The following is a 25,882-nucleotide window of genomic DNA, read 5'->3' as shown; positions in this document are numbered from 1 at the left end:
ATGGGGGTGACCCTACCAGCAGGGCCCAGACCAGCTGCTGCCTGAGGTCCGGGAGGAGCAGGGGTCTCAGTCCGACAACTCCCATGCTCTGAGTCCAGGCGGAGTTGCTGGGGAAACAACCCTGAGTCCTGCAGGCCTGGGGGTCCCACGGGTGGACTGTCAAGAGAATTGCACAGGATGGTCCTCCCCTCTGAAGCCCTGCAAGCTCCTGCCCTTGTCAGGGGGCTCCCTCTGGACACATGGAGCCTCCCACTGAGGAGGGTCCCGCCTGGAAGAGGCTGCAGGCGCCTCAAGGTCAGCGCCCATCCAGCCTGGCATACTGCTTCCTGGCCCAGACCTGGCTGCCATCCACGCCCTGCCAGTGTCTAGCCAGGCTCACGGAGGCCCTCAGAGACCAAGCGCTCCAAGAAACCGAAACCCAGGGCTGGTCCAAGCTGCACTGCCGGGGCCACGGTGCAGTCGAATCCCTGACCCAGAGTTCACGTTTCCTTCCGCCGGACAGTCAACTGGGTGTCACCTGCAGGACAGACCTCTCCTCCTGGGCTAGGCCCTCTTTCCACCTGAGGGCTCCAGCTCCCTGTGACCAGAATGCCTAAGGCACATAGACCTCATGACACGTGCCCTTAATCGTCAGGGCCCCTTGAGGTGGAGGGAATAGGTAAGGGAAGGCGTTGCTGAATCGCTGACACTTTTCCCCTCAAACGGTGGGGGCGACCTTCTGAGCAGTGAGGCAGCAGGTACAGAAGTGCTGGGAGTTGGGGGCCCGAAGGCCCGCTCCATTGTCCCCAGGGAATGGCTTTGGGCGCCCCCTGCCCCACCAGCCTTCCTGTTAGCAAGCTGCTCTGTTCACACTTTCCTCTACTCCATCCCGTTCTTCCCAAACTAGTCCTTCGCTCCAGGCTGAGGATCACTCCCTGTTGCTTGGTGAGGCGACCACAAGCACCTACAGACAGCAAGCGCCTCCTTTCCCCCTTAGTCACCCTGGGCCGGGACACAGAGGCCTGAGTGTCCCCCTACGCTGCCCCTCTCAACGCCGCCACCAGACTTGGGCCCAGCAGCCCGGTGCCCACACGGTCACCCCACCCAGGCCAGAATGTCCCCCTCCTTAAATTCTTCACCCGAACGGGCTGCCCTCGTGGTGTGGGTCCCAGGCAACCACAGTGATCCACTTGTATCTCACATTCCCATGGTGATCCTCTAAGGATGTGCCTTGAAGGGTTCCCATCTTCCCTGGTGGCAGCCTCAGTGTCCGGCCCGTGGGCGCCATATGTACCTCCTGTCTCAGTGTCCTGGCCCAGCCAGAAGGTCACACAGTGACCCTCCAGAACCAGGAGGCCCTCCATGTCAGAAACAGCCCCTTACTGAGAGAGCCCTGAACCCGGCTGCACACTGGAGTCACCCAAAGACCGTCCGGGACTCCAGGAGTAGGTGATGTGCATCCCTAACAGGCTTCCCGGTGAGGACTGAGAACCGTCGCCCTGAACTGCTGCCAGCCCGGCGATGCTGCTCTCCGTGGGTAGTTGTTTCACGGCCCCGGCAAAGGGCTGCAGAGCCTGGGCCTGGCTCAGAGCTTTGGCTGCTCTCCTTCTCCGACTGCTCCCCACCCATTCAGGGCCTGCGTCCTAGCTTCCCCTGAGTTTCTGCCTTGTCCCCGCCTTAGGGTCCCAGGTCCTATGTGCACAGCCCTGACTTGCTCCATTGGAAGGGTGCAAGGGAGCTAAGCCCTCTGGCCTGGACAGCGCGGCCTGCCCTCAGTCCCAGCCTGGCAGCCCCGGGGATGGGTGTGGGGGAAGCACAGTGCTCCCCTGGGTCCCCGCCTGGCAGCCCTGGGGATTGGGGTCGGGGGAGGCACAGCGCTCCCCTGGGTCCCAGCCTCAGAGGCCCCGGAGGGAAGCACAGCGCTCCTCTTCCCCGCATGCACCTCTCCCGCCTTCCTGGCCACATCTGGCTTCCGCAGGAGAGAAGCTTCTCCAAGGAGCTGGAACCTTTAGTGCCTTTCTGGCCTTCCAATCTTTCGTCTGGGAGTTTTACGGAATTTTACGATCTGAGATCATTTTCTGTAGCTCTTCACAAGTGCCCACTTAAAGGGCACTGAGATAAACGTCAGAACAGACTGGGAAGTGAAACGCTAATACCCACTGCTGGTAACAAAGAGCAAATATCAGAGCAGACTTGGCGCTTGAGTCTCTTGGACAATGTGAAGAGATCAGAGTGAAAGGGCTGGGAGGATGGCAGGGTCACAGCCGAAGGGATGGGACAAAGAGAGTGTGGAGGGGACTGCTTCAGTTCTCTGTGGCCAAATGCAAAGGGGGTTTCTCTTCCCCCCTCCACCCGCTGTCAGGAGGCTGCAAAAATTTCTTTTGTGATCAGTCATTTTCAGGGAAATTTAAGATGCATGAAATAGGCTTTTCATCCGAATGTCCCTTTCCAGCCTAGGAGATCTTTATGGGATTAAGCACATGAGAATGAGAAAGGGCTCCAGACAGGACGGTGTCCTGCAGGTGCCTGAGGAGTCCCAGGTCTCGGGTACAGAAGAGACAGCCCCATGCCTTCCCCCGCAGTGTGTCAGCCAAGGGGTCTGCCTCATCACAACACTGCCCACAGACCACAGTCTGGAAGCTGCACAGAAAAACGGGCGATGGAGTTCAACCCCGAAATGGCAGCCTTGATCAGGGAGAGGTGACCCTGAGCCGGCCCGCTGCGGCCTGAAGAAGAGAGGGCAGTGTCCTGAAGAGTTCGGGATCTGGATGGATTCGCTTGTCAAATGACGGCTGATGTGTCAGGGAACACAGGGCAAGCTGCAGAACGACTCTGAGTCTGGAACCCTCTGCCAGAAAACCACAACTTTCACCACAGCCAAACAGAATCACACGTTTGTAAACGCAAAGGCAAGTTTTGGGAGGAGGTACATGAAACAGAAAGCAGAGGCTACTTGTGGGGAAGGAAGGAGTGGGGAGGGTCTCTCACATTTCACACTACATTCTTCTGCGTTATTTCCATTTTTATCTTACATGAGTTAAAATGTCTTTTAAAACAATACAGAAATCACTTAGAAACCTACATGTTTGGGGATCGTCGTGGACCCCCTCGTGGAGATCTTGGAGGCGGAGCAGTGAGATTTAACAATGGAAACAAGCACAGCACAGATGAGAGGATCAACAGCCGGGAAATGGTATTTTTAGCCACGGTGGCTCTTTGCTTCAAAGGCGTAGGTTTCATATAAAACCAGGCAAACCTCCTACATAGTCTGCCTGTTTGCAAGGAGTGATTAGCATAATACTCCTCGCATGAGAAGACGCCTGGCTCCACTCTGAGGCAGGAGTGCCTACTACGGGGTGGCTTCTCCTGAAATAGAGTCTGAGCAGAAGAGCAAAGTCTTATCAACGGAGACGAAGGCCCAGCCTCCCACCAACACTGGAAAGCCGCCTCCACCCCAGGGCCTGGGGCTGGTGGGTGAGATGCAGCCAGGTCAGGGGAGATCTGAGACTGCAGCCTTGCATGGGAGCCTCCCTCCTGTGCGGCTATTTAAGTCACGTGTGCCTCGTGTAAGCACCTTCCGATTTCAAGAATGGAAGGTCTGGGGACCGCCTTTCTAGATGCCCCTTCCGAGGGGGAGGCCAGAGCCAGGTCAGGGCTGCGGAAGGCGGGGGGGCTGAGGAGACGGCCAGCAGGGGCCGGGGCCCAGGGCACTCACGCCTGTCCAGGCCCATCCATCCTGCTTCCCTCTCTGGCCTCTCCTCCCCGAGCCAGGCGCCCCACTCTGCAGCCACTATGCCTGGCCTGTAGGCGCATCTTTGATGGCTGTCTTTCCTCTCCTAGGAGCCCCCCCGCTGGCTCAGAAAGACTAAGCATGTAAAGGGATGCCTGAATGTTTCTCCCAACACCACAAAAATGAAACAGAAGCTGTGACCTTCCCAGACCTCTGGAATCACAGATCCCCGTCTCGGGATCTGGGCTGGGGATGGGTATCATCGGGCAGCTGCCCTATGCCAGCAGGCCAGGCACCCCATCCTGGGGGGAGTGTGCCCTCGGACCGCGTGACGGGGCTGGGGCAGGACGTGGCACTGCTGCTGCTACCGCAGGCGCCGCTGGCAGGAGACAGGGCAGAGGACCGCAGGGGAGGGGATGGGGGCACAGTCCTTTCTCCCTCCTGCTCCCCGCAGGGTCTTCCTGCAGAGGGTCAGGGGACTGGGAAATACTCACAGGCGGGGTGCACAGCTGAAGACCTGAGAAAGCAATTACCATGCTACTTGGGGGTGCCAGGAGAAGCAGAAGGAACTGGATTAGGGTGGTGGCTCAGGCTTGAAGGGTAGGAAGGAAGTGAGGTAATCCCAGGAACCTGCCAACTGCTCAGGCCAGGGGCTACTGGCAGAGAGGGGCGGGAGGCCCCTCGGGAGTGGGCTCGAAGGAGGCAGGCCAGTCTGTCAGGAAGGGGATCAGCTCCCGTAGGAGGCAGGGAGAGGCTGACTCCTCTCTGGGGACAGATAAGGCAAGCTGGCTGAGCTCACAGACACCTGGGACTAGCTGCCTGACAGAGCCGCACGCGTCACGGCAGGGACGTCTGGGTATCAAGAAGGTCTGAGACTCAGTTCAGGTTATTTGCTCACACTGCCGGCCCCAGGACCACTGAACCTTCCAGAACGGTGTAACGGCCATGTCCCTTGTCAAGCAAGCTTCCTGAGCCGCTCCTTAACCACCCTCTGGTGTCTGAGGGTGCCAACGGTGCAGCTGGAGATGGACAGTGAGCGTCCCCATCACCGCGAGCCCTGGGCCCCACTTCCCTGCCGTTCACGGAAGCGTGGGGAGTGGGGCTCTGGGAACTCAGGCAGTCCCCCGGCTCTGTGCCACCCACCCCAGCGTGGCCATATGTCGGGGTGTCTCTCAGCACTTGCGCACACCCACAGCAGGTGCAGAGGGCCTTCTGAGCCTGCCCGGGGCCCCACGGGGGCCCATGCTCTGGCCCTGGGCTTCTGAGCACACTTTTCCTACACAGCACCTTCTCCTACCACCTCCCCGCCATCGAGTGCCTTATTTTCCATGGCTCAGGGACGCCGCCTCTCTTTCCAGAAACTTCCCTGGACCCCTCCCTCCATGCTGGGCACCCCCCCCCACCATGTGCTCCCACAGAGCATCACTGCTGCTCAAGTTTGGGGCCCCCCGGGAGGGCACTGGGACCCCGTCTCTGAGGCCTGCTCGGTGATGAGTGGAGGCTGGCACAGCAGCAGCAGCCCCTCCGGAGCGGGGCGGGGAGCTGAGGACTCTGATCCACGCTCACGGGGGGCGGGGGGGATGCGAGCGCTTGCTCCCGGCAGTCCATTCAGAGATGAGGACTCTTGCCTGGCCTGACAGCTGTGGCCTAATTTCCAGGGCTCTACCCGGCTCCTTAATTTTACCCACTTGGTATTTTCATTCCTGAAGCGCTGGGGGATGGAGAGGGAGTGGGGTGGGGGAGGCGTGGAGAGCGGAAGGGCTGAGCGCCTGGGGCCGGCGGACTCGGGCACGGGGGGCAGTTCAGGGGGGAAGCACGGGGTGAGGAGGGCCAAAGCGCTGGCTTTTTTTTTTTTAATTTTCAAAAGGAGAAACAACAACAACAAAAAGCCAGCTCCCAAATCCTGCCCCGATTTTCCTCAGTAAGCGCTTTCAGCAAGGTCGCAAATGCACTGGCTCCAAGCCACCTCTCAGGCAGCCCTAAAAGCTAGCTCTTGCCGCAGCTTCAGCTGAGCCTGAGCACAGGGACAGCTAGGGCAGTTTTATGCTCCGAGAAAACATAAGATCCAGGTCGCAGCTTCTTGGCTCTGCTGGAGTTGCCGGGCACCACCTCCCCGCAGGCCCAGACCTGTGGGCCCCATCGAGCCTGCCGTTTCCTCCAGAGCAGGAGCCACGGCACTGGGGTTCATATTTCTTAGTCACTCGTCTGCTGTGTCACTGGACTGCCACCTGGGTGAAGGCAGGAGCGTGTTCCCAGGGCTGGCTCGGGGGCTGGTACGCTGAGGTCGCCCCAGGACCAGCCCCGGAAGAAGGCGTGCACCTGTGACCCTGCCGCCACCTGGGTGAGCCTGTGCTCCTCCCTGCCCGTCCCACAACGCTCCTGCCCACCACGACCCGAGGGTGCCCCCCCGTGGACCACGGGGGCTGGGTCTGTAGCGGCCTAGCCCGGGCGTGGCGCAGGGCAGAGCCCGAGTCCCCTCCTGTGTGAGAGGCCTTGGTTGGCCCTCAAGGCCCCTCCTGGGCGCCAAACTGAGCCCCAAGACCAAACTGAGGTGCCCCTCGTCCCCTGAGTCGTGGCCTGGGGCCAGCACGCTGGGGCCCAGGTGGGGAGCAGCATGAGCAGCCTTGCTGGGGGCAGGGCTGGGTCTGAGTCAGGGACACAGCAGCACACGGCAGACAGGCCAGCCTCTGGCCCTGCAGCGCTGCGAATGCGGCCACAGAAAAGGGGCCAGACCAGCTGGAGGCGCGACCCGCCCCCGCCCACCTGCCCCCCATGGTGGTCTCCAGGAAGGTCAAAGGGACACAGACGGCTCCCCACCCCCACGGCTGCGCAATTAGGCTGCAGGCAGAGGGGAGGGGGTCCCTTCTTCCACCGCCGCCCTGGAGGGCCCTCGGTGTCGCCTGCTTCATACACCTTTCCAGGAAGCACTGAGGCTGACCACAGAGCGGACGCCGGCTGGGTCTCCTGTCCACAGCCTGGGGTTCTGGTTCCAGAACCAATTTTCCACAAGCAGCAGCCCCTCTTCCCCATGGGAGTGGGGCACAGGCCCGGGTCCTGAGACCCCAGCCCGGCATGGGGCTGATGGGGAGGAGAGGCCTAGGCCTGAGGAGGGCCAGGGGACGCCTGCTTCGGGCTTGCCAGTCTGTGTCCCGACTGCAACCGAGTCCCGACGGGCAAGGCGTGGGGGTGGGGACAGAGGAGGGGAGGCCACTGGGGGACAAGTCTTAGTCTTAGTCTGCTCAGCAGCTTTCTTGCCTACGCTTCTCTAGAAAACAAGAGACAGCGACAGTCAGCCACAGAGCGCCTGCTTTCCAGGAGCCAAGCCCAAGGGAGCAGCCGCGGATGGCACTGGAGGAGCCAGGGGCTGGGAACGGGGGAGCGGGAGTGCCAGGCCCCCAGCCCCGGCTCCTTGATGGACATGCAGAGAGGAAGGGAGCTTCATCGCAAGGACCCTCACTGTCACCACCAGGACCTCCCGCACAATCACCAGGTACAAGACACTCCCCGGAGCACCGTCTTGTGGGGACACGTAACCTCCCAGGAACTGGCAGGAGACCATGGTGGCCACTATCTCCACTTTCACATAGGAGAATGATGCTCAGCTGAGCAGCGGCAGGCCCTTTCCTCTGGACAGCGTTCCGCTCTGCTCCGCCCCACCCAGGGGCCCATGACCCTGCAGGGCACAGCCAGCAGATGGAGTGAGACACAGAGGCCACCTCCCTGCCAACAAGTGAGACCAACGCAGAGAGGCTGAGAGGAGAGATGGCACCACAGGGAGACGCCACGTTCCCGGGCCTTGCAGCCCGCGCCTCGGCCGGACTCTAAGGGCCAGGCAAGGCCCCTTGTCGTACTGGTGCTGTGACCCCAAGAGTGCCGCCGACTGTAGTTACGTGTAAGTGGCTCCACCCGGAAGCCCTGGGGTCCAGCTGACGGGGGGACGGAAAGAAGGTGGCCTCCGAGACCCTGTCCAGCGCGCAGCTCTAATGCCTCTGGGCTTTAGGCGGATTGTACTCGGAGTCCAGCGCGCTGGGAATGCTTACCAGACACGGGCAGCTCCAGGGTTGGTTCTCACGAGCTCCTAATCCCCTGAGAAAAGCACCACAAACCGTAAAAAGTGCTGAGAAGCAAAACGTGTCACCTGAACTACATTAGAAATAAAGAACTTCTGTTCATCAGAGACACTTTTAAGGGGGCGATAAGGCAAACCGCAAAGCAGGAGATAATTACAGTACACACGCTGGAGAGAGACTTGAATTCAGAACGTATAAAGAATTTCCACAAATCAATAAGAAACTCACCAGAAACCCAACGGGGAAATGATTTAAACAGGCTCATTGCAAAAGAGGATATCCAGAAGGCAAAAAAGTGATGAGAAGTTCTTTAGCTTCATTGGTCTTCAGGGAAATGAAAATTAAAAGCACAAGGTGAGGGGAATTCCCTGGTGGTCCACGGGTTAGGACTCTGCGCTTCCAGTGAAGGGACCACTGGATTCAACCCCTGGTGGGGGAACTAAGATGCTGCAAGCCAAGCAGTATGGCCAAAAGCCAAACAAACGAAAGCCCATCAGGTGATACCACCACAAGCCTATCAGCACGGCTAAAAGCAAAATGATGATACAAGTGTTGGTGAGGATGTGAGCAACAAAAGCTCTCACATATCCTGGATACAAGCGGAGACCGGTGCAGCTAGGACAGCTATCTGTCAGAGCTAAACACGTGTATGGCCCTGCTCCGGCAAACCCCAGGCATTGTCTAAGAGAAACGTGCACGTGTGCCTACCAGAAGACATGGGAAGGGATGCCCAAGGCAGCATTATCCACAGCAGTGCCAAAGAAGACAGCCCAGATGCCCAGCTGCCCATGGCAGCAGGACGGGCAAGTGAGCCCCTGCTCTCACACAGGGGGGACGAGACAGACGTGTGAACTGCTGCTATGTGGACACAGTGCCTCTCACAAACACGCGGTGGGCCAACAAAAAGCTTATAAAAGAGCACAGATTGTATGATTCTGTTTATATATAGCTCAAAAAATCAGGTTAACAACAACAAAAAACCCTCCAAAAACAAAAACAAAAAAATCAGGTACACGAATGTACAGTTAGAAGTCAGGTCAGTGCCTACTTGGGGGAGGAAGAGTAGGGAGGAGACGCGAGAGGGACCTCTGGGTGCTAGAAACGCTCTGCTTGATTTCATCACTGGTTACCTGGATACAGGGACCCGGCAAAAACTAGCCAAGCTGTAGGACACTTACGATTCACGTACCTTTATATGGTATGGTGTTATTTAATGAAAAATTTACATTAAAAAAAAAAAGGCATTGTGGAAATTGAGCCACAGAGGGAGGAGAGGCCGCCACGGTGGCCTGACCAGGAGGAGACGGACGTGTGGCACAGAAGCCAAACGTGTCATCGTCACGTGGTGAAGAAAAGAGGGCTTTGCCAGAGAGACAGCAAAATGGCAGAGAAAACAAGGCAGAACTGGGGACACAGGAGGCTCCGAGTCTGCCGATGACAAGGCTGCGGGTGCAGACGGGAGCTCCGTTATCTGGCTAGAGTGGCAGCTCTCTGGCGGAATGAAACGAGGAGGCTCAGACGGCCCCACATTCAGGAAAGGTGGTCACGGGCGAGAGCAGGAGCTGGGGCGTTGGACCGCGACTGCAGCCCCGATGGGCATGCGGCCAGTGGAGAGGGACAAACCTCACACCCAGGAAAGCAGTGTCGGAAGGGAAAGAGTCACAGGCATGGCTGGAGACAGATGCTTGACAGAGGGCTGGAGAAAAACGAGATGCCTCAGGACTGCACTTGAAATCTGTCTCAGCTCAGCTTCAAAGAGAGAGAGAGAGGCCAATGTAGGTGATGTGAGCAACTGTGATAAACCAGAGGAAAAACAAACGAGCTGGGAGGAGAGAGGGGTTGAGACTTGTTCTTCTGAGCAAGAATCAAAACGGAGATTTAGACCAAGACAGTCAGTCCCTGTCCGAGAGCCAGGCAGTTCCTGTGAGATGATGTCATCTAAATACAGACCGGAAACAGGCCAGCGTGGCGGGCGGGCAGGAGTCTGGAGGCCCGGGGCCTGAGGGAGACGGGGAGGGACTTGCAGTCTCATCCTCGGTCCCCCTCCGAGTGGGGACAGGCAGAGGCTGAGAGCCGGGAGAGGGTGGCGAGGGGGTGGCCACAGAAGTGTTCCCTGTGGGTCAGCGATGCCTGGAGAGGCCCCTTCCAGCCAGGCTGAGGAAAAGCAAGTCCAGGCTGGACGCTGGGCGGTTTTCCCGCACAGCCTCCAGCACCCAGAAGACAGCTAAGGCTCTGGGCTCTGGGCTCCATGGTGGGTGCACAGCGCCCCTGGAGGTGCCCTGAGACAAGGGTGAGGGGCAGGCACAGGGGCTCCTGGGCCGCAGGGAGACTCGAGGGTGAAGGCAAAGGCCCAGTGCCCACGCTCTCCTGGGAGCCAAGCTGCCCGCTTGTAAGGAGACTCCCACTGTCCGCCCCGGACCCCATGAGCGTGCAGCCGGGCTTACAAAGCCCCCTCCCCGCGTGCTGTGCTCTGTCACGTGGCCGGGTGCCTGCCGTCTGAGCCTGCATTTGGCGCCAAGACTCCCCCAGGCCAGGGCCCTTCCGACGCATCTGCTCAGAGACGGGAGCTCTCCTTCCACGTGGAAGGGGCAGCTGGTCTGACACCTTTTCCAAACAGCACGTGATGGAAACCCTTCAGCGTGTTTTACTGAAGATGAGTATGAGTGTGTGTATGTGATCTCTGTGGCCACCTGCTAGAAGAATATGCTTGTGGGGAGAAGGGAGGACCACACAGGCGCCTCCCAGAGCAGCCTACTCTAGGAAAGCCAAGGTGAAAAGGCGCAGAGGCAGAGATTCCCAAGAGCCGGGCACAGCGCACCACCGGACACTGGCCTCTGCAGTTGCTGTTCCCGGAGCTTCAGAGCACACTTAGCCCGAGGACTCCCACTCGTCTCTCCTGGCGCAGGTGCAGCCCTCCTCCAGGGAGGCAGAGGATGAAAGTGACCTCTGGGGGCCAATTCCAAACCTGCTGATATTCTGTTCAGTTGCTCCACTGTGATCCCCGGCAGCTACTTCCTAATTAACCGAGCTGTCTGGCTTCCCAAGGTCAAAGCTTTGCTAGTTTCCTGGCGTCCTGAGGTAAGGTATAAACAGATCCAGAGACAACTACAGGTTCCACAACCTCTCAAGCTTCAGAGGGAAATTCACTGTCTAGTTCCCAGCCTTTGGCTACAGTGCAGGGAGCCGACACTTCGCAGGTGTGTGGACTACAAAGCAAGCACTTTTAACTGGAGGCTGGGACGGCCCAGCAGGTGCCGCCACCCATATGATGAGTCTCTGGAGGCCTTTTAAGGCATCCCATGCGGTGGGCTCGAGGTGGCTCCGGAGTCCTTCCCCTCCACAGGCGCTCCTGGATGTGGGGCAAACCGCTGGCTCCATGGATCACATGGCCTCCCTCTGCTAAGTCCACCCATTACCTCTAACCTTCCAGCAGCCCTGTTCAAAGCCTCCTTCGATCCCCTGCTTCCATCAGTGGCCCCCTCAAGGATCCAGGAGGACCCTCGGAATGTGGGGCCACTTCCCTCTAGAACTCCCCAGACTCCCAGAGCACACTGCACAGGGCTGTCTCTGGCCAGCACGTCCTCTCCTCCCCTACACTCCTGCCTGCACCTAATTAATCCCAGCCTGACCCAGCAAGGCCCATCGCATGTGGTTTCCATACTCCAGAAGAAAAGACGTCACTTCTTGCAGGGAACTCCAAAGTGCACGAGAGTGGGTTCTACATGGAGGACAGCATGCGGACTGCCTAGGGGAGGCCCTGGGTTGCAGATGGTTCTGCGAGGTGCTGGATGCTGGCATTTTGCCAAGGACGAGAGAGCAGTGGAAATGGACTGGGCTGGGCTCTCTGCATTTTTGCCCCTTCCAGGGACGTCTTTTCACCTTTGCGGGCAGGGCTTTCTTGCAGGCAATCTCTGGCATGTCGGCTTGGGCCACCCTGCATTCACAAGCCCTCAGCGTCGTTCCGCTTAGGAGATGAAAGTCAGGAGCTGGCTGTGCAAAGCAGCTTCTGCCACACACTCCCTGTGCTGTCCTGCGTCTCATCTCACAGACGCACCCTGGCCCCTGGAGAGGAGTGATGGGGGAAGGCTCCAGAAGGTTCCCACAGGCAGCTGGGCAGGCTGACTGAACACTGACAGAGAGAGGAGCTGCTCCTGAGAGGGATGGAGCGATCCCCTGGAGAAAGCCCCCAGCCCTGCTCAGTGTCCCGTCCCCTTCCCCTCGGCAGAGGACCCATCAACACGGACAACTGACGGAAGACGCCAATCCTCCTGCAGCCCAGGGAGGTGACTTGGGACCTGCTTCTGCAGACAAACCCAGGGGCGCGCGTGTCTGTCACAGCAGTTTGTTTTTACTGTGAGCACATGCCGTTAAAGGGGCGCGAGGGAGAGCTGAGCTGGGCCTCCCAGCAGCTTCCCTGCAGGCTGGGGGCCGCGGGAAAAGCTGCTTTCTGCACCGCTCTGTGAACAGGGTCTGGCCAGGTCCCGCGATTTATCTTTCATTCTCACCAGCACAATGGGCTCTGGGGGCCAACCAATGACCCCGGCAGGTAAGGTGGCATGCAGAAAGGGACAGGGAAACGGGGTGCCACCGATGCTGAGTGAGCTCCAAAGGTCCGGGGGATGCAGACGGCGAGTGGGGGCCGGGTCGGGAGGGCGGGCCCATGCTGTGGGCTGCCCGGGCCACAGGGCCGCCTGTCCCCAGGGAGGAGTGCACGAGGACAGCACAGCGGAATTTCCCAATTACGGCGTGAAAACAGAGCTCCTCTTGCACCACCACGCCCCCTCCCGCCCCACAATTAAAAACCAGTCCAGTTTCCAGTGGCTTCCTAGCCCGGACTCCGGCCCCACCACCCACCTCAGTGGCCAGTTTCCCACTCCACCCGCCCCCAACACGGGGCTCTTCTGCAGAGCCCGGGGGCGGCGGTAAGGGGGAACAGGATTAGCAGGGGACGTATTAGGGACACTGGGCCTCGGCTGCACTGGATGAGCTGCCAGGCATGTCTGTGTCGAAGGAGGGCCAGAATGAACCAGAAGCTGTACCCAGTGGGGCTTCTCGGGGTCCGGGTCTCATGGAAGAAAGCCTCGTGACAGCTCCCCCCGCCAGACTTGGGCCCCTTCCCAATGCCTCATCTTGGGGGCTTCCCTTTCTCCCGGGACAGGGCTTGGGACCTCAGCCACCATGGACGGAGCTGGCTGGGGCTGCAGCCCTGAGTTCACAGCACAGTCACTGGCTGAAAAGAAAGCATTCTCCGGCTAGCCCTCTTTGCAAGGCAGCAGGGAGGAAGGGGGGTGGGGGAGGCACAGCTGATTAGGCCCAGGCCGCCGGAGGGCTGAGCTGGCCGGGGGTGAGCGTGCTCAGCCGCGCAGGCTCCGCACAGAAGCAAGCCTTGTCAGGATCACAGCTGTTGGGCTGCGCTGGAGTTCATGTTGCAGTTTATCAAAGAGGCTGCGTTTTCTCCCTCCTCTCCTCTTCTCTGGAATATAGTGGGACGGTTCGTGGGAAAACAAGCCCTGTGCTTGTTCCGTCTGCACTGGCTGGGGGGGTGGGACGGGCCAGAGGAAATGTACACACACACCCACTCGGGGCCGGGCCGGGCCGCTGGTGGCGCCCTGGGAGCCAGCGCTCGGCACAGAAGGTTGGTTCTCTCACCCTCTGCCGGGCCCAGTCTCCCCTCCCCACAGACCATGGGGTGGGGGAGGAGGCCGAGGCCGCGTCCTGAGGCCAACAGCGGCGCCCCCTAGCTGTCTGTGGGCACCAAACGCACAGCATCTGCTGCACCTTGCTCTGCAGATCGACAGGGCAGGTGCAACGACTGTGTCTTACACTCAGAGCAAACTGGGCTTGGAGACGGTCCACAAGCTAAAAACTGGAGGAACTGGGATTCGAACCCAAGGTCGTTTGACTTGAGAAGCCCCCTCTTCAACTGGCTCCCAAGTGCCTGTGGCATCTGCCTGACCACCGTGGAGCCCTGGGGCGGGGGCTGGTGTGGGCAGGGCTGGCGCTCACACCACCTGTGCTCAGCATCTGCCCACCCTGAGTCCCTGCAGCCTGAAGAAGGGCCTGGGGCGGGGCACAGCAAGCCCCGCTGAGATCAGGTTTTGGAATCCCTGGCCTCCCCAAACCCAACATACCTCTACACAGTTACGCCCACCCGATAACAAGGCCACGTGGACACGGAGCAGATGTCCGACCCCTGCAGGGGCTCCGTTCCCGACCCCCACGGAGGGGCAGCCTGGGAAGGCCAGGCGGGTGGGGAACTGCTCCCCAGCCTGTGGAGGGTCTTGCCTCTTCCTCAAGGCCAAGACCCACAGCCAAATGTCTGTCCTCAAGAACTCCGGACGCCTCTGTCCTTCCAGTCGCCGTCCCTGGACCCTGAGCTAAACGCACCACTGCAGGAACAATGGCCACTTATCTGCAAAAAGAGTCTCTTTCCTTTCTTTGCTCAATGTTGGGGGTTGAGGGGAGCAACTTATAGTTGGCTGAACACAACAAAGAGCAGGTTAAGAAATATCCACTGTCTCTTATCAGACCTGCGGCTTCACCTCAGCCGTCTGCGTGCATCACTAGCGTGCACTTCTTTAAAGCCGCCAGCAGAAAGTAAGGAAATGAGTCGGAAGACAGGTGGGCAGGCTGACCTTCCCAGGAGCGGGCCCCAGCGAAGCTCTGCTGAAGGACCTCAACCCCGTCTGGCCACGAGGAAGAGGGTACATGGCTTCAGGCCTCCTCCACGTGGGGGGCGGGGCACACTGGTCAGCCTCCCAGGGCTAGCCTGGCCCCGAGGAAGCTGTGACTGGACATGACAAGGGCTGCTGCTATTTCGGGGGGTGGGCGGGATGGCAGGAGGGATAACATATGTGAGCGGCCCAGTGACAGGGCCTTCCGTCCTGCCGCAGAGCTCTCCACCTGGGGCTGGGAGAGCACGCTGGCTAAGCGGGCTGGGAGTGAGCTGTGCCCTGGGGGCAGGCACCGTGTCCACGGAGGCCCCAGTGTGGTCCTCGAGGGACGTGAGCCCCAGAGCAGCAAGTAACTGCTGTGCTGGATGGACTCGGCCCCAGAAGGCCGAGGGGCGAGGACCCTCTGGGGAGCTAGGTGCTGGGAGGTCCTGGCGTGCAGGGTGGGGAGACCCCTCAGGGACCCGGCTCAACCCTCTCTCACAGACGGGACAGAGGGCCAGCTACAAAGTCAGAGGAGTGCAGGGGTCTGCAGCCCAGCTCCAACCGAGCCAGGTGGGCACGTGACCTCCTCTCATTCCCCTCCTGCAGCAACGAGGATTCCCAGCAGCCCGGGACGCCTGGGAGACCCCCCAGAGTAAGCGAAGCCTCGCCACCCTGAAGGCTCTGCACAGGACCACGGGGACGCAGGACCACCAGCTCTGCAAACCCTCGGTGCTGATGGGACAGGGAACGCCCCTGCACACGCCCACGCGCACCCACTCCGTGCTGTCTGGGGAGGTCGGCGACCCCCAGCACCCTCTCCCCAGGCCCCACTGGGGCCTGCCAGGCTGATGGAGGCTGGAAAAACCCAATGCGGTGGGGCTCTCCAGAGAGGAAACTAGCTATAAACTCCTTTTTCAAAGGCCCCTCTCTCCACTGGTTTCCTGAAAGTCTTCCAGGCAAGGAAGACTCATCAAAAGAGCCAACACCTCTGCAATTTGGAATGCCACATGAAGCTAGCTGTCAGTCATGTGGGGAGTGTCTGTCATTTTCCTGGTGGGGGGGCTCCTTTCAGTCCCCAACTCGATGAGAAAAAACAAACACGGAAACCTTCCGCTTTTGGCCAGTGAGGTTCAGAATCCACTTCTGCCCTCTGTAACTGTGACTGTCACCTGGGATCACTCTGTCCCCCAGGGGCCCTTGGCGCTGTCTGGGGACACTTCTGACTGTCCCGACAGGGGCGGTGATGGTGCTCCTAGCCCCTAGGGGGTCAGGGCGGGGGGTGCTGCTCAATACCCCAGAGGGCGCAGAACACCCCCGCCACTGAGAGTTAACCAGCCCCAGATGCCAGCGTGCTAAAGCGGACAAGCCCTGCCCTCCTCAAGCTCAGGAAAGCAGGGGGTGGCGACACCCACCACCACCAGGAAGCCCTGCGTGGTCCTTCCCAACAGGCAGGGACTGTGCCGTCCTGTTCTTTGCCCTTCCGTTTCCTCCTGAGAATCAATCCTTTGACCACCCCCAGGGTGGCCACTCTCCCCCTGGGGCTCCCCCGTTTCCTTGCTTGCCACTCCCCGCCCACTCCCAGCAGCACTCAGCAGGCTCCTCCCTGCCTCCTGCCCCTCAAGGCTTCCTGCGTCCCCCTCTCTCCTCGGCTTCTTTCTGCCTCTCAGGCCCCTCTTCTCAGCCTCCTCTCCCGGCTTCTCCCTCTTTCTGCAACCATCACACACTGGACGAGCAGAGAGCCCATGGCTGCCTCGACCCCTTGCACGACGTGAGGATGAAACTCGAGGCTGTGGGAGAAGGGACGCTCCCGGAACTGACCTGATGATGAAGGCGCCTCTGACCTCCAGGAGCTTCCGCTCACTGCTGAACCTCTTGAGAAGGTTGATCATGAACTTGTAAAAGTAGGAGTTCATGGTCGGGGTGGAAGGAGAACACTCCAAGCCTTTGGTACCTACAGAGGAAGGGACAGAACAGGGTTTATTCTGCATGTCCACAGAAAGGAAACAGTTATCGATGCCAAAAAGGTGGGGAGAGTCCCTGTGCAACCAGATGAGGAAACACCATCCATCAAGGGCCACGCTGGCAGCAAAAAAGCAAGGACCAAACACATGTGCTCAAGCTGATACAACCCTGCTCGCTATAAACGCACCCATTCCCCTGGCCACCCCTCCAGTGGACACTCCATCACTTAGTGAAGACTTCCTACTTGAGACTAGGCGCTAGGTGCCAGGTGCTTCTGAAAAAACAGAACACATTTTTAACTCATCCCAATAAATAAAATACGCCTGGGCTTTGGTGGGTTAAGAACAGATGGCAAGTCATAGAGAAGAGGGAAGGCAGGCACAGCCCCAGTGGTTGATAAAGCCGACAGACCCCCAGAGGCAGAGGCCACACTCCTTTCCCACTGCTGCTCAAGGAGAAATAAGAGACGGCACACGCTGGCAAAACGTGACCAGGCGTTTTCATCTGCACCCAATGTTCTGAAATCAGACATTCTTCATCTTCAGGCAAAGATGCTCTATCAGAGGAGCACCCTGAAGACCTCGAGGTGGCTTTACAACCAGAAGCACACTCCAGGCCTCCCCCTTATGTGCTCGGGTGCTCAGTCGTGTCCGACTCTGTGTGACCCCACGGACAGTAGCCCGCCGGGCTCCTCTGTCCATGGGATTCTCCAGGCAAGAGTACTGGAGTGGGTTGCCATTTCCTCCTCCACTCCCTTACGCATCCCAGCTGAAAATACACGGAAGGCCAGAAACAGCACCCCCTGCCCCACCCCCCGCCCCCGGCCCTGTGGAAGGCATCCAGCGCAGAGGGGACTAGGGTGGGGCCGCTGTGCTGCGGCCGACCGACCCTGTGCGTTCACACACGCCTGGGGTCGCCCCGTCCTTGCTTTCTAGCGCGTGCTGACCTCAGCACAAGAGCAGTGGTGGTGAGGGCAGGACTCCTCAAGTCCACCTGCCTGACGCACGAATAGGGCATCTGATTGTTTCTGGTAACAATTTAATCGTGATGCAACTCATATACTATCAAGGTCACCCTTTTAAAGGGTGCCGTTCAGTGAAACAGGCAGGGAGTGGGGTCTCTGGGAATCAAGTTTGGCTGTGCGAGGGGATATCAGCTCCCAGAAGCGTCAACCCAAAGCACGAGTGTGTGGAACCGTCGCCCAGAGCATAAGCAAGCCTTACAGAGGAGCCCTGGCAGGCCGACTTCAGCAGGTGCAGGGGCCAGGAGGCAGCAGTGAAACCTTCTCCCAGGAGGTCTATCATTTTGCTGAACTCAGACTTCCTTAAATCCTCGCAAGGTCCTTACAGGGAAGTGGCTGGGAACTGGAAAAGGTGTTTCCTGATTTTTTTTTCCCCTGGCTGTGAACTCGTCTGTGAGGATGCCTCACCAGGAGCCACACCTTCAAACTACTGTCCTCTCTCTGGAACCTCCTGGACAGCTCCTGTGAATCGTGCCTGGGGCGAGCCCTTCGTGAGAAGCCAGTTCAAGGACAGGCCTCACGGCACTTCTTGTCTGCAGTGTGTTGTTCTGGGTCCCTTTCCAGAAGAGCCTGGCCCAGGGCCGTCCTGAGTGTCTCTGGAATGGCAAATAGTCTGCTCTCTGCCCCCGAGGGGCTGTTTGCAGAATCGAGTGTCACATTCTTACAGATCGAGTTACTCCAGGCCCAGCTGGGGCTGACTCTGAAGAGATGGCTGTGGATACAGTTGTGAGGAGCCCCGTGTCCCTGCCCCCACACTTGAGGACATGAATTCTGCTGCCCCCATGGAGGCCTGGCTGGAGGGCATAGGCTACCCCCACCCGTGGAAGTACTTGTGGCTTGGGGTCGAGCTCCTTGCAGCCTTCTGGGTGCTGGGTGACCACGGGTCCTTATGTCCCTGTCCCCTCCCACCTTCTGGAGGTGCGTCCCTGTCCCATCCATTAGCAGGCTTAGATTCCACAGTATTCCAAAGGACAAAGGGATCAAAACAGCGACTGACCATGAAGAAATCCTCCCCACCCGGGGCCACAGTCTCCAGCTCCTGGGGACTGGGTGACTTGAGCAAGCGCTGGGGCGAGGTCCTGGGTGGCTCGGTTCTTACAGAGGCAGTGGGTGTTTCTTGGCTGCACCGTGTGGCATGTGGGATCTTCAATCCCCGACCTCTGTCCCCTATATTGGATGGTAGATTCTTAACCACCAGACCACGAGGGAAGTCCCAAACATGGTGTTTAGAGATTGGCTTGGGAGTCCACCACACCTGAGATCAGATCTTCACTCAACCCCCGACTAGTTGTGCAACTTTGGACAGATCTCTTAACCCCTCTAAGCCTCAGTTTTCTCATCTGTAAGATGGGGGCAATGAGAGCCCACAATAAATGAGACAGAGGATGTAATGTACCAAGCCTGGGGCTTCCTACATAGTCTGTACTCAAACAAGAGGGGGTGCTACCACCAGCAAACCTGCCCTAACCAGGAGCACTGCCTGAGGCGAATGGGTCCCATCTCCTGAGCCACGGCCGCCTCTGGGGACCACAGTCAACTCTGGAGTTCCAGGCCCACATGGTGGACCCTGGAGCTGAGGAGGCCCTTAGGAGGGAGGGGTGGGGCAGAGTCACATGTGGGAGACGCCGTGTTGAGAGGGTCCTGTTCTCACAGCGCAGTGGTTACCGTGGAAGCTTCCCACTTACTTCAAAGAGCAGGAGGCTGGGTGCAACCTAAGTGGGCACTGGGTGCCTTCCGAGGCTGCCGGGAGAGACCGTGGAGCTGCCCGAGGCCCGTGGCCCTTCCGGCTCCACATGCCAGAGCAGACTCCAGTCAAGGCCACTGCCCCAGGAGAGAAGGCCCTGCAAGAGCCGGCAGGGAGCCTTGGGGAGCCCCGGGGAGGGCAACATGGGCTGGACTGGCTGGGCAAGGGCGGCCGCCTCTCCTGACCACCAAGGATGGGGTGGGGGCCACCTCGCTCCCCCCCAGCCTCCTTTCTCCCTGGCCCACCAGCCACTGCTCTGACTGACCAGCCGGCTGGAGGTGGAACTGGAGACAGGGTTCTGGGCAGTGCTGCAGGCCTGGGAGGGGAAGAGGGGTGGAGAGAGAAGGAAGTCTCCAGGAGTCCTCCCACGGGGAGTGCCAGGCCTCTCTCAGCTGAACTCATCTCTGCCTGACCGCAGCCTGCTCCTCCCCGTGGGGCGCCCGCCTCTGGCTTGTCTGCACGCGCAACTGGATTGGCCTCTTTTCTCACCAGCTGAGAAGAACCCGGGGCGAGGGGCTACAGCCCCCAGGACGGGGCGGTCAGGGCCCGCCCCCCCCACATGCGCTTGAGGGTCTGCTGGGTGGACAGGCCAGGGCGAGGGGCTGCGGCCCCGAGGACGGGGCGATCAGGGCCCGCCCCCCAACACATGCTCGAGGGTCTGCAGGGAGGACAGGCTGGGAGGCCTGTACCAGGAGGGATGGCGGGTGCTGGTCAGAGGTGAGGGGAGGGCTGGGAGCAGCCTGGTGTCAGGAGGAGGCACCCTTCGGGGCGAGGAGAGCAGGACTCCTTCTGCCTCCGGCTGAGGACCGCTGGCCTGGCCTCTGTTGCAGAGACGCGGGCTCGGGCAGGAGGCTCACGTGAGCACCGCTGGCCCAGGGCAGGCAGATGCCGCCAGGAGCACCGGGTGTGCAGGGTCTGGCCGGGGGCGGGCAGCCAGCGAGCCGGCACTGCAGATGTTCCTAAGTGAAACCTGATGTGGCGACAGGAGACTCTGCAGAACGCCGACAAACAGCCTCCCTGGGATGTTTTGGATCGAGCTCTGTGGCTGTGACGTGCGCGCGCCTCACATGTCAGGATAAAAATAGCTCTGGCCTCAATACACCATGCGCTACAGTTCAACAAAACCAGATGCGAGAGCGTCACTGCCCCGCCTGGGGGAGGCGGGGAAGGGCCCACGGATGCCCAGGGCAGGTCCAGCTGCCGCCTGGGGGTGGGCGCCTGCAGGGCAACACCTCTGGGCTGGTCTTGGCAGGAGCCTCACAGGCTCCAGGAGCCCACGGCCCAGCCCGCAATGGACGTGCCCTGAGGGCAGGGCTGGGATGGGGAGGCTGGTGCGGATCGAGAGCCTGCGCTCAGAGGAAAGGGGCTGGGACGGGGGTCTCAGGGGGTGGGGAGCCCCCATGTCAGAGGGCCCAGCCCCCTCTGCAGTGAGAACTGATCTAACATGCAGTCGCTTTGGTCTCTGTGCAAAGGCCAGCGAGCCCTCTGCCCTGGGCAGTCCCCCAACTGCAGGAGGCTGTCCAGCTGCCTGCTTCAGAGCAAGAGAGAAGAGAAGGGGTGCAGCAGGGCCTGGGACCACCCCCGGCTGGTGGGGGGAGGGGGGCCGCAGGAAGGTGAAGGAAGTAGGCTCCTGGGCCAGCACTCTCCTCAAAAGACAGGCTGACCCACGGGGAGGGTCCAATGAACTGACATGGAGAAAGTGCCAAAAACACAGCCCAGACCCAAACAAGAGCTCAGCACATCAGAGTCACCGCTGTCTTCGGGAGCTGCCAGGGATGGCTTTCTGGGTTTCCTTTAGAGTTTATCTCTGCATTTGGTCATACCAGGCTGGGCCATAAGCAATGAAACTGAATCAGAACACTCATCTTCGCCTACGTGTTTGGAGCTGGGAGCAGACAGCCTTGCGCAATGACTTGAGCAGTTTCATCCCAAGAACAGGCCGGAAAGGAAGGTCAGGAAGGCTGGGTTTGGGGGCAAACATCCATCCCAGGGGACTTGGTCGCAGGTCACCACACGGCTGTGTGGGGCCCAGCTTCCTCCCCTCCCGCAGCAGGGCCTCGACCCTGAGCCCTCCTCCCTGCAGGCCTTCTCCTAGGAGTCTGGCAGGGCTCCAGCCGTGTGGAGCAAGCAGAGGAGGCACAAACACTGCCAAGTCACAGGGGGACCCAAGTGCGCTTTCATGTCATTTCACGGAAGCCCAACTTAGGGAGACGGAGCCCTCCACCAGCTTCCCTCAGGGCCACCCACCCGGGCAGCTCGCGGTCCTCCTGGATGCCCTAGCAGCGGCCCCCTCCCCAGCCCAAGGCTCTGCTGGGGCCAGGAGTGAAGAGGGTTGGGCAGAAGGGAGACCACCGCCTCCGCCCACACCGCTCTGCACCGCAGGCAGGGCTGTCCCTGCCAGGCCAGGCAAGAGCACCGGCCCCGGTGGGCAACGCGGCCTGCAGCCCCGGGCACCGCTGTGCTGACACCGAGGCCAGCACGGCAGCTGTCCAGGCAGGTGACGGCCCACCGACACACTCGGTCTGCACGGTCTGAGTTTACGGCCTGACGTGCAGGCTTGGTGCCACTGGTCTCATCTTTGCTAGGCTCCCTGCCGCCTTAGTTTCCCGAATTCCCTTGGTAGGGGTGGCAGGGCGGGTGATCTGTCTTACAGAGATGCAGCCCTGCACCTGCAAGTTCTCAGAGCCGTGCCCTGGTGGGCCAGGGGAAGGCAGGTCCAAACCGGAAGATGGTCCACCTTGCAGCCTGTGTGTGACCAGCCGGAAGCAGACAGAAGAACCCCCCACGTGCAGAGATGCCGTGGGAGAAAGGACGGAATGTGTGCACGTCTGCGGGTGCCCTCTGACCTGTGTCCTACGCCAGCATATTCAGCGCCCACCTCCTGCCCTCCCCAAGGTGGCCGAGGCGGACGGCAACAGGGCATAGCCCTACTTCTGGTTACTGCCGTGAGCTTGACCTATGAGAACCACGGCCTGCCTGACAGGCCTGCTGCCAGCCATGGACCGCACGCTGGGTGGATGCCACCCGCTGACAGGGCACGCACGGTGCCGTGAAACCCCCGCAGTGGGGAGTCTCATTGGCTGCGGGCACTTCCGTGGTGCTCTTTCCAGGATGGAATTTCTTCTCGTCTGGCACACTTAGCTGTTTTCTATGAATTCAGGGCGAGGCCCTGGCTGATGTGAGCCAGTCTGACAGCCTTGGGAGCTGGGGCAAGTCTTCATCACCTCGGCCTCCCCGGCGGCCCAGGCGTCTTGACAGGAACAGAAGCTGGGGCGCAGAGCTCTTTGCCACCCAAGCCCCTCCAGCTCCCGCTCCAAGCAGTGGAGGGCATGCTCACGGAGTTCCCCAGGCCGGGCCCTGCAGCCTGGGGCCCCCACCCTGCCCCTCCAGGGCGGGCTGTGCACAGCTGCTTTTCGGCCCATGCCTCTACCAGCCAGGAAGCGCTTCAGTCATCTACGTCTCCGTGCCCTTCTCTGTCCCTAGGAGGGGCAGATCAGACAGCCCGGGAGGAGAGGGTGCGTGCCCCCTGCCCGGGGCTGTCACCACAGCCTCTCCCCGAGGACGTGCGGTCTCAGTTTCCTGGGCAGGGAGTTCTGGGGGCCACCCCCACCCTCAGGAAACCTCCTCTCAGCTGCTGGCCCCGCTGCCTCTCAGTGAGCCCCCCACCCAGCCTCTAGCAGCCCTGCCACCTGTCTGGAGACTGCAGGTTGGCGCCCAAGTGCTGATATGGGGACCTAGCATGGAGAACAGAGGGGAGCACTCGCATCCACAGTCAGGATGTCCAGAGGAAGCGATGCGTGGACCCGGAAACCGCTGCATCCTGCGGAACCAGGGAAGGACGCTGGGCTGCTGCAAGAGCCCCTGACTCCTTCCTGCCTTCAGTCAGAAGCAGCTGGAAACGAGAGCAGCTGCAGGCAGAGCGTGCACTGGTGGCAGCCTGGGCCCTATGGGGCACCCCTTGGCCGGGGCTTGACTTCAGGTGTCACTAGGGAGATGTCTTCCCTGGTGGCTCAGCTGGTAAAGAATCTGTCTGCAATGAGGGAGACCCGGGTTCGATCCCTGGGTTGGGAAGATCCCCTGGAGATGGGAAAGGCTACCCACTCCAGTATTCTAGCCTGGAGAATTCCATGGACTGTATAGTCAGTCCATGGGGTCACAAAGAGTGGGACACGACTGAGTGATTTTCATTCACTTTTTGACGCACAGGCCTTCTGGGATTGGCTGGCAGCCCTGGCGCCCACTTCCACTGAGCAGGTGCCCTCAGGGCCAAGTACTGGGACACCTTTGGGGACGGTGTGGTGGGGCTGTGGCGGGGAAGCCACCACTGAAAAGGCCCCAGATGTATCTGACTCTTGGCTTTTCCATCAGAGGAGGTCTAAGACCTCGTATCTGGATGTCAAGAGCCGCTCAGGGGACAGAGACACCTCAGGCAAACACCTAAGATTCGCTAGGTACGCTCCTTTCAAGCTGCCTCCCTGGGCATTTTCCAGGATTGTGTCGCTGGAAGGCAGTGGCATCTGCCTGCGAGGGAGGACCCGGAGTCACGCTGGCCCCAGGAGAAGAGCCACCTGGGCTGGAGGGACCCCGAGGTGGGGGCTCCAGGGGTGCCACGGCCAGCTTCACGTGCGAGGACTGCCCGGGAACACCCTGTCTGAGTTACCCACTCTCCGGCCTGGGCTGCCCGCCCTGTTACTTTCAGCTTCTCGACGATGTCTTCCACCCATGAGACCCAAGCTCTGCGCTCCCTGACTTCTGACCAGTGACGGCGCCCCAGGGGAAGAGACCATCGCTGACTTGGATGGTTTCACATTTAGCCAGTGGCTCAAAGGGCCGAGAGTGGCAGGGAGATGAGGGAAAGGGCTGTGAGGGTCTCCTGCGAGGGTGGGGGCTGCTGCAGTGGGAGGCGGGAGGGTCAGGCTGCCTGCCGCCTGCAGAGCGGCACATCGCTGGCCCTCACCCCCGGGAGCTCCTGGGCTTAGGAGGGTGGCCCATGTGCAGCCAGTCCCAGACAAGACTGAGCAGCGCCGTGCCCAGGGTCCCCGAGGCCACAACCATCCAGGAAGGGAAGACTCACCAGGTGTGTTCAGCAGGCCGGCTCTGCCGGGGGTGGGCGCCTGGAGCTCTGAGTGGCTGACCCGGAGGTCAGGGCCATCGAGGGGGCCTGGGTCATCCGTCTGGCCTGCAGGGGAAGAAGCAATTTCTGCCAGCACCTCCAGATCCTTTAGGATAACCTGGGGAGAGAAGAAGAGAATGATGGACAAGGACCCCCACACTGTGCCGTGACTGTGGACAGAGAGCTGCCTTCAGGGGCACCAGGCTGCTGAGGGACGCCCAGATTATGGCTCTGAGTGCTCACAGACTGCTGCAAAGGATATGGACTCAGGAGAACAGAGGCAGACGGCAGACGGCAGGAAGTGGGGGAGAGAAGGCGGGGTCAACTCTTCCAATGCTCACTGCTCTCTGGTCCCCAGGAGACGAGGGTCTCAGGCCCAGGGCCCAGCCTGTGCACTGGGGGCCCCGGGCTGGCCAGGCCTCGATGTCAACCAGCACTCAGCCAGATGCTGACCCTACCAGGGCCACAATGACCCACACCAGTTCCAGTGGGTTATTTCCCTATTGGGAAATACACTTGGGGAGCCAGCACACCTGAGAGGCCTGGCCAGTGAGACGTCCGTACCCTGAGTGGCCCCGTGAAGGAGGGGGAGGCCAGAGAAGGCAGCTGTTCCGGCTCTGAGCCGGAGGGGAGCCCTTGCCTGTCCTTGGTCTCGCCTATAGGCGCCTCCTCAAGGAGCATGAGGCTCCACTTCAGAACTAGCTCTCGTCCATGAGCGGAGCTCAGTGCTCACAGTCCTGGCTTCACTCTCGACCCTGACATCAGTCGCCTGACTCTGGAACAGTGAACTCACCACACCCACACCCCCCAGCTTCTGCTGAGCGGTGCCTGCTGGGGGCCGGGCCCGCACTGGTGGGAGGAGAGGCAAGGCCACAGGGCCCTGGGCGTTGTCCCCATGAGAGTGACCCAGGGGAGACAGGCAGCCCACAAGCTCTGCGACCGCAGTGCCTATGCTCCTGAGGCCAGCAGCATGGTCTGAGGGGGGCTGCCAGGCCTCGGAAGTGCTGAGCCCAGGTCTGCCAGGGAACCGGGGGTACAGGGAGGCACGCAGAGCATTCTCTTAACCAGCAGAAGCTTTTCACGGACGCGGGACCAGACCCAAAGGCACATTCCTGGAACCCAAGCCGCAGCCCAGCCCCGGAGTGGGGTGTGCGGTGGGGGCGGACACGAGGCAGGGCAGGTCATCAAGGACCGTCGCCCGGACTCAGGGGCGGTCTGAGCGCGGCTTTGTGGTGGGCTGGGGGGCTCAGGCTCCTCCTGTGTGCCCTGGGGACTCGCCCTCTCCAGGGCACTGTGCCGATCTCAGGAGTTGCTTCCTGCACGACTTCTACGCAGGGATCTTGGGGCCAAGCCTGCTGGCGGCCCTGCACGGGGACAGGGCAGGGACAGCGGCACACATCCAGGCCTCCAGCCTCACCTCTGCACCAGGAGCATCTGCGTCACTCGTCTCCGCACGCATCCTCCCCCCGCAGGGCCGCACGGCCAGCAGAGCTGTGCTTCATATTCCGCATTCTCTCGTTTTATATAAAGTTTAACGTCAACCCACAAATTAATGCAAACCACACACTTCTTTTGTACTATTACAGTCGGAAATGTTGTCTACAGGT

At 60.4% G+C, this 25,882-nt stretch overlaps 1 protein-coding gene across 2 annotated transcripts in view; it reads right to left on the bottom strand.

The window, feature by feature from the left end:
* The window catches only part of VAC14 (VAC14 component of PIKFYVE complex), a 76,591-nt gene that overhangs the window by 17,603 nt on the left and 33,106 nt on the right, over positions 1-25,882 (bottom strand). For both annotated transcript variants that reach the window (XM_055554373.1, XM_055554372.1), the window contains exons 13-14: positions 24,237-24,393; positions 16,254-16,386 (exon numbers count right to left, since the gene is read on the bottom strand). In XM_055554373.1, the coding sequence (XP_055410348.1) occupies positions 16,254-16,386; positions 24,237-24,393 (290 nt within the window). The remainder of the gene's footprint in view (positions 1-16,253; positions 16,387-24,236; positions 24,394-25,882) is intronic.

The sequence above is a fragment of the Bubalus kerabau genome, chromosome 17, assembly GCF_029407905.1.
Source record: "Bubalus kerabau isolate K-KA32 ecotype Philippines breed swamp buffalo chromosome 17, PCC_UOA_SB_1v2, whole genome shotgun sequence".
NCBI classification, from domain to species: domain Eukaryota; kingdom Metazoa; phylum Chordata; class Mammalia; order Artiodactyla; family Bovidae; genus Bubalus; species Bubalus kerabau.
This window is presented reverse-complemented; position numbering and strand designations above follow the sequence as displayed.